Source organism: Antedon mediterranea, chromosome 4 (genome assembly GCF_964355755.1).
Source record: "Antedon mediterranea chromosome 4, ecAntMedi1.1, whole genome shotgun sequence".
Classification (NCBI taxonomy): domain Eukaryota; kingdom Metazoa; phylum Echinodermata; class Crinoidea; order Comatulida; family Antedonidae; genus Antedon; species Antedon mediterranea.
Genome location: NC_092673.1, coordinates 12,893,447 through 12,901,853, shown reverse-complemented (window position 1 = coordinate 12,901,853; position 8,407 = coordinate 12,893,447). Strand labels below are relative to the sequence as shown.

Genomic DNA, 8,407 nt, shown 5'->3' with positions numbered 1-8,407 from the left:
GTATTTTGTTATGCCTCCAGGATGATGGTAAAACCATGAATATATTGAACTATATAACTTGAGGTCCATGATGATAAAACGACAAAAAAAATATGGTATATTTGATCATATCTCTGATTATTATGAAACAGTTAGTTTAAAATAGATAGTTTTAAATAAATCAGTATGAGATAATGGGCTAAAATAAAAATATGAATACTAAATTTATTAATATTGATCTGGTGTTTGCTGACTTTAAATTAATTTGTACCGGGGCTCACCCATAACCCCCATACTAACTAGGCCTACACTAATATCTCTCTAGACCACCGAGCTTGTGATAGCTCAACACATTTATACAAACTTAGCAGGTTCAGAATTAAATTACTGAATCAGCTTACGCTTCAACCTACAAAGAAAGGACTCGCTATAAGGACTAGGTTAGGCTAGGCTAGGCCTACCTTAGTAGGGTAAATTGGGCAGCGGGACGATTCGGCCCGGGACAATGTTCGACAATGTTTTTAAAATGTTTGTTTTATTGCATCTTTATCCCTAGTATAGTAGTAATACTAGGGCCAGGCCTACCATAGTCTCTCCGAAAATAAAGTTTGGGGAAAAAAGCTTATTTTATTAAGTTATTTTATTAAAAGGCATATTAGGCCTAAAGCCGATAAATTTAAGAAGTGTGCTGAATCGTCTCACTCAGAGCCGATTAGTACCGGGCCGAATCTATTTATCGGCTTTGATGATGAATTTGTCGATGTTTATTCTTAAAAACGAAACCGTGTAGAGTATCAACAGTAACATTTCAATTGTATTGTATTTAAATATAGGCCTATTTAAATTGAACGTAATTTTCACCAAAAAATGCATTAAATATACTAGAGGGTGAGCTCGCTTCGCTCGCTCCCCCTCTAGGAAGTGTAGACGATGGTTCTCGGAATGATAATGTTCTCCTTATACATTTTCTGTCGGTTACCATTATTGAAAATGCTTGACATTCGTAAAACTGAACTACTTTGTTTCACAGTGTTTTAGATGATTAATAACATTTTAAAGTATAGTTTTTATTGTTTGGTAGGGCCCTTTGGGGAGGCGGAGGTCATTTGAGGGAGGTGCTTATTCGAGGGATATATGTTAAATTTGGTAACATTTATAATCAAATGAAATCTTCTCATAGATATGAAAAGTGGTAAAAAAGAATAACAAATGCTTGGTAAATTGCAGATAACAGTGCGGTGAATTCTACTACAAATAGTATAATTGTGTTATTATAAATATGTGGATGGACGTTTATTAGATAGTTGGGTTGTGGGGGTGGGGGGTTGTTATTATTCAAAGTGATGTTTTATTGGAGGGGCGTTTATTCAAATGAATACCATCCTAATAATTATTAATACATTATTTAATTTAATCATCTTTTGAAAGAAGACATTACGGCTTGCAACATGGGCAGACATCTCGGTCCTAACGGGACACAGGAAGATAGCCTACAGTTATTCCTGCAAGCTTACTCAATAAAACTCAGCTATCGGGATTTCACTCGACAAATGTCTTATCAAATCTCCCTATGTAATTTTATAATACTGTACTATTCCCCACAATATATTCTGATTCTTTATGGCGAATATTTAATTTGATCTTTATTAATTTGCAGTATAATTCCTATTATTTAACTACTGTACCTTCACACACGTGTGGTATGTTTTAAAATAAACAAAAAACTGAATTGGCTATGATTAATGGCCAATTTTTTTTTCGTCTTCCAAACCTGTTTCCAGTCACCTTTAGGGTCAAATCTATTATTTTAACTACTCCCTTGTGTACAAAAGAGAGAAAATATTTGAAACTAAGGTGAACTTATCTTAAACCCGGAAATTACTTTGACCGGGAAGAATTGAATTTGAGAGGAAAATCCAATGTTGAAATCATAAATGTTGTTAAAAAACTCTTTATAATATCTTCCTAAGATATAAATATGGAACAATAGCGTCGGCGTGCACACTAATGTTATCAAATCTACGTTTCGCGGTACATCTCGGATAGATAAGGTAGGTATCCAAGGCGGAGATTTGTAGAGAAGTTTTTGCATTGTGCTCGCCTATGTCAGAATTAACCATAATTTATATATAGATGCATTGACCTTGCATTTTAGTAAATTACTTTAGTAAATTACTTTCAATAAAAGTATAATTATATTGTAATCATGAATCATTCCTGATTCAAATGCAAAATGTGCAAAATAGATCAAATACAATACTCGTTTGTAGTTACGAATAAGTGACTGGTGATATTCGTCAACACGAATACGCTTTACCAATATGAAATGGGGCTCAAAAGTTCACAAATGTGTGACGTATCCGTTTTCGTTATCGTATTCGTAAGGTTACGAAACCTCCCTATTAATGCCATTGTCCAAACAATTTGACCTTGACTTAAACACCTTTTGTGCGTTAAGCCTGATGGGTCCTACTAAACACCACCAGATACCTACCAGAGCAACAAATCCTACCACCAGATTATTAATATTATGAAATGATGATGTATGTACAGTATTCTGTATAATTGGTGTGTTTTGGTTCTTTTGAACTCTTTTTAAATAAAAACAGGTAATGTAATTGTGTTCAAATTATGTAGACTATCTAATTTGTTCATTTAAAAATCATTAAATGAGTCAAGTCAGTTTTCTTTTTCTAGAATTGGCCACCATGTTATTGTGAGTAAATAAACTTTTTGTTTGATTTCAGGCCAGATATAATCCAGACAAAACCCTTGATAGCTCAGCTGAATGTTCAATATTTGTTGGAAGGTTAAATTTAAACACAACTGAAGAAACTTTAAACACGGTTTGTTAAACTTTTCCTGATACTGTATGTCATGGAGGAAATGAATAAGAATTTCCTCCATAATTATACAGATATTGCCTGCTTTGAGGTGAAATTTAATAGGTGCATTTGATTTATTTTTCCCATGAGATTATACTGTAACATTTGAAGTACACCGTGTACCACCAGTATGCTATCATAGATTTTCGTCATTCAATCCTTAAAAAAATAGATTATATGACCGTTACGGTAATTTATTCCAGACGTTACATATGTTTTGTGTGAAGAACTTTTGTCTGATTTTTTGATGAAATATGTCTTTATTCATTTTCCATTTATGGCCTCTAGTTCTGGACCCTTCTACTAAAGTAAACAGATTTCTGGCATCTATATTATCAATATTGCTGCAAATTTGTAGTCGCATACATTTTCTTCGTGCCTCGCTGCCTCGTCGGCGTTCCATAGATATATCCATTTTATTTATTAATATTAGAGCATGTGGTTTGAGATGTGTGAAAGAGACAACCTGAAAATAGTAATGGAATAATAATATTAGTTTGAGATGGTACTGCAGGTTGGTGAAAAGCAACACATTTATACAAACTTAGCAGTTTCAGAATTAAATTACTGAATCAGCTTACGCTTCAACCAACAAAGAAAGGACTCGCTATAAGGACTAGCTAGCTAGGCCTATAGCCTATAGTATAGGGGGCCTAGTAAAGTAGGCCGGCGCTAGTTCCTAGTAGGGTAAATTGGGCAGCGGGACGATTCGGCCCGGGACAATGTTCGACAATGTTTTTAAAATGTTTGTTTTATTGCATCTTCATCCCTAGTATAGTAGTAGTACTAGGGCCAGGCCTACCATAGTCTCTCCGAAAATAAAGTTTGGGGAAAAAAGCTTATTTTATTAAAATGCATATTAAAGCCGATAAATTTAAGTGTGCTGAATCGTCTCAGAGCCGAATAGTACCGGACCGAATCTATTTATCGGCTTTGATGATGAATTTGTCGATGTTTATTCTTAAAAACGAAACCGTGTAGAGTATCAACAGTAACATTTCAATTGTATTGATATTTAAATATATTTAAATTGAACGTAATTTTCACCAATAAATGCATTAAATATATGCATTGACCTTGCATTTTAGTAAATTACTTTCAATAAAAGTATAATTATATTGTAATCATGAATCATTCCTGATTCAAATGCAAAGTGTGCAAAATAGATCAAATACAATACTCGTTTTGTAGTTACGAATAATAAGTGACTGGTGATATTCGTCAACACGAATACGCTTTACCAATATGAAATGGGGCTCAAAAGTTTCACAAATGTGTGACGTATCCGTTTTCGTTATCGTATTCGTAAGGTTGCGAAACCTCCCTATTAATGCCATTGTCCAAACAATTTGACCTTGACTTAAACACCTCTTATGTGTTAAGCCTGATGGGTCCTACTAAACACCACCAGATACCTACCAGAGCAACAAATCCTACCACCAGATTATTAATATTATGAAATGATGATGGTATAAAAATATATGATGTTTTCTACTTTACTGTACTTTTTACTTTAAATCAGTAGTTTCTTCTTTTTTTTTGCAAATGTTTAGTAACTTTAATTGTAAATTGGATGATAAAAAACTCAATATATGGAGAGCAAATGGACTGCAATAGCAGTTGTGTATGATCCTCTAAAGGCAGGTAGCATAGATGGTACAGATGATCGAGCTCACGATAGAGCTGTAGAAAGAGCCTTGAAAGTATGTATTATACTGTATAATTAGTGTGTTTTGGTTCTTTTGAACTCTTTTTAAATAAAAACAGGTAATGTAATTGTGTTCAAATTATGTAGCCTATCTAATTTGTTCATTTAAAAATCATTAAATGAGTCAAGTCAGTTTTCTTTTTCTAGAATTGGCCACCGTGTTATTGTGAGTAAATAAACTTTTTGTTTAATTTCAGGCCAGATATAATCCAGACAAAACCCTTGATAGCTCAGCTGAATGTTCAATATTTGTTGGAAGGTTAAATTTAAACACAACCGAAGAAACTTTAAACACGGTTTGTTAAACTGATACTGTATATCATGGATTTATTTTCCCCATGAGATTATACTGTAACATTTGAAGTACACTGTGTACCAGTATGCTATCATAGATTTTTGTCATTCAATCCTTAAAAAAATATATTATAATATTAAAATATCAGTTAAATATTACCTATAGTACCAGATCACAACATATTAACAAATTAGCATGTAAAATGAAATGATCCAATGTTGCTAATCTTTTAAATTATTGTTACTGTTGCTTGTCTGGTCAAAGTGTCAAACTTTAAACTACCCTCTCCAAATACAACAAATTTATTCATACAGATTTTTAAAATTTGATTTTATGATGAATTCAATCCAAAACAATTATGATTCATACAGTATTTATCTTTTACCTTGAATATTTCTTCCATAATTATACAAATAATGAATGTATATTAGTTTGATGGTGAGAATATTTTATGAGTTTCAAATACATTGTATGAAAACTACAGTTACATGAATAACAATACTATATATGTATTATGACTGAAAAGTATTTATATTTTACTACCTTATTTTATTATACACTTATTTCTTATTTAGCTTTTCCAAAAATACGGTGAAATCAAACGCCTGCGTCTGGTTCGTGATATTGTAACTGGTTTTTCAAAAGGCTATGCTTTTATTGAATATATTGATGAGAGAGATGCGTATCGTGCAATAGACGAAGCAAACTATATCTACATAGATGGAAATGAAATTTACGTTGATAAAGAAATAGCAAGGACACTAGAAGGCTGGATACCAAGGCGTTTAGGTTGGTGTAGTTGAACATGTTATAGTGTAATTACTGTACATCATGCTGTTTTATGATGGGTTTTTTAAAGAACTAGCAGTAACTCGTCTTTTTCTACTTTAATATGTGGTTATATACTAATTCGCATGGGATGAGTAAGTATAATAAAAGTGCACTCTTATAATATAAAAGTACTCTGACAAATTATTTTTTTTTAAAAAGCTCAAAAATTAAATCAATACTGGATATGAGACTTTATGGGACTAGTTTTGTTTTTTTATTTGATACTTTTTATTTACACATTTCGCGGATTCAAACATACTAAGCATTGATATCAATGGCCACAGCGTTTTACCTACTGAGCTAGCCGTGGTTCATTCAGTTCAGTAACTTATACTGTGCTTCTTTGTGGGCAAATTTTAATGTAAAATCTATGGAAGCACTAAAGCTGTGCTTCAACAATGCCTTACGCCTGCTCCTTAATAAACCTAGGTCATGCAGTGCCAGCACCATGTTTGTAGAAAACCACATCTGCTCGTTCTACGAACTACAACGTAAGGTGGTGTTTGGCATGTTGTGCAGGTTAGGGAGGTCAGACAATATTGTCATAAAATGTATTCATGAATTTGCTTTTCCTTCATCCAATCTACATAGTAGATGGATGAAGCTATTGTTCTAACCACGTGACTATGTCGTGTAGGTTTTTTTTTTTTTAATATATATATATGTATTTGTTATATTTGCAATAATGTACACTAATTTGTTACTGAACTATGGAGAATTTTTTTTTTTCCGAAATAAAAGATGAATGAATGAATGAATGAAAGGATACAGTATGTTTAATTAATTTAAACTTCTACTATGCAATCAGTAAATACGGTTGGCCGGCTGACAAAACACTGTTTTACTTTAGCGGCCTGGCATGGTGTTTATTTTTTCCTTAAAATTCAGGAAAGTGATATAGCCTATTGTGTGTGCCCCTCAATAAACATTGGTGTGCCAAATGTGAGCACGTAACCTTCATTGGTTTCGGTGGAGATATGTGAAATTATGAGAACAATTTAGTAGCATTAATATTTGGATAATAAATATATATCAAAAATGTATTTTTTTAGTTTTTGATAAATTAATTAAATTGTCTAAAATTTATGTTAGTGTTTTTAATTGTACCATGTGTATACTAGTATAATTAGTTTTGCCTGCATACACTATAAATCTGTCGATATTAGATAAATTGTATAAAAATAAAAATAATGATATTGATGGTTAGTGCAGCAAAATTAGGACAAATGCTGGAAATAATATTTTCAAATTAAATACACTGTAACAACAAATATATTATTTTGATCATTTATTTATGTAAAATAAATATTATTCAATCTTTATAATAACTAATTTTTCTATTAATATTGCTTCCAGGTGGTGGGTTTGGAGGTAAAAAAGAATCTGGCCAACTTCGATTCGGAGGTAAAGATCGACCTTTTAAGAAGCCAATCGTACTTAGTCAAAAAAGAGAAGAGGAACATAAGTATGGAAGAAGAGATAGGTATGGTGTAGATAGAAGAGAAAGGCAAAGGTCTAGGGAACGAGACAGGGAAGAAAGAGACAAAAAACTAGATAGAGATAGGGAAAGATACAAGGATAGGGGAGAAAAATACAGGGATAGGGGAGAAAGGGACAGGGATAAGGGAGAAAGGGACAGGGATAGGGGAGACAGAAATAGGGATAGGGGAGACAGAAATAGGGATAGGGGAGACAGAAATAGGGATAGGGAAGACAGAAATAGGGATAAGGGAGAAAGGGACAGGGATAAGGGAGAAAGGGACAGCTATAGAAAAGATAGAAATAGGGACAGGCATGGAGAAAAATAAGGAATAAATATATAGACTGATTGAAAACGAGGATGGAAACAATGGGATACAGACAGAAATCAATTTAAAAACGGGGTTTACATGATTGAATATCAGATACTGGTAATTCTTTTTGAGGGTTGTTTTTTAACCAAACCAAACCTAACCATAATTTTATTCATTTAACTTTATAATTAAAAGTACCTTTTTTCATGTATAAATAATTGTAAACATGTATTAAATTTGTTTTATGTTATTTATGTCAAATTTTCATTCTTGTTGAGTCTTTAGTTGGTTCGATTCGAAAGGATTTAAAGTTTTTTCTCTGCTGATGATCTTTTACGACCACTGAAATGTTAATTCTGATTCATGGAATATTCTTATATGGAACCTCAGATTTAAGTTTATCAACTTACATAAATATCTATGTGGTATATAATTTATAGCACTTGATTGACCATCCAGAGGCGGGGATTAAAACACATTGTTTCAGCGCCGTGCTAATTTACTTTTTATTGGAGGTCACCATTGCCGTCGCTGTCTGTAAATTTCTAAAAGTTGGGAAATGAATTTCCTATTTTCACATGAAAAATAAAGCATTTTCGTGGTCCCTGGATGTAACATGATATTGATGTGTGTATCGTACCCATACAGCGATACGATACATACAAAGGACACCGCCATACAACTGCGTAGGCCTACCTAATTGTTTAGATCGCTGGCAGTCAGCGTAAAAAAGGGAATGCCATGGTTACCTACAGTATCTGTGGCTAGTATAGTGTATCATCATCATAGAGGATGTTAATAATAATATAGTACACTAACTGTGGTAACTGTGGTATACATTAAAGCAATTTTTTTCTAGGCCACCCACCCAACTGTATCAATACCTATTTATATTTATATATTTAATTGCCTCAAC

The 8,407-nt window shown here is 32.8% G+C and overlaps 1 protein-coding gene across 1 annotated transcript; it reads left to right on the top strand.

The window, feature by feature from the left end:
- Positions 1-3,293: 3,293 nt before the first annotated feature.
- On the top strand, positions 3,294-7,965 carry LOC140046701 (U11/U12 small nuclear ribonucleoprotein 35 kDa protein-like). The gene is made up of 5 exons (XM_072091409.1): positions 3,294-3,378; positions 4,418-4,567; positions 4,770-4,868; positions 5,443-5,656; positions 7,055-7,965. The coding sequence occupies exons 2-5, from the start codon at positions 4,457-4,459 to the stop codon at positions 7,504-7,506; spliced, it is 876 nt and encodes a 291-aa protein (XP_071947510.1). The 5' UTR covers positions 3,294-3,378; positions 4,418-4,456; the 3' UTR covers positions 7,507-7,965.
- Positions 7,966-8,407: the final 442 nt, after the last annotated feature.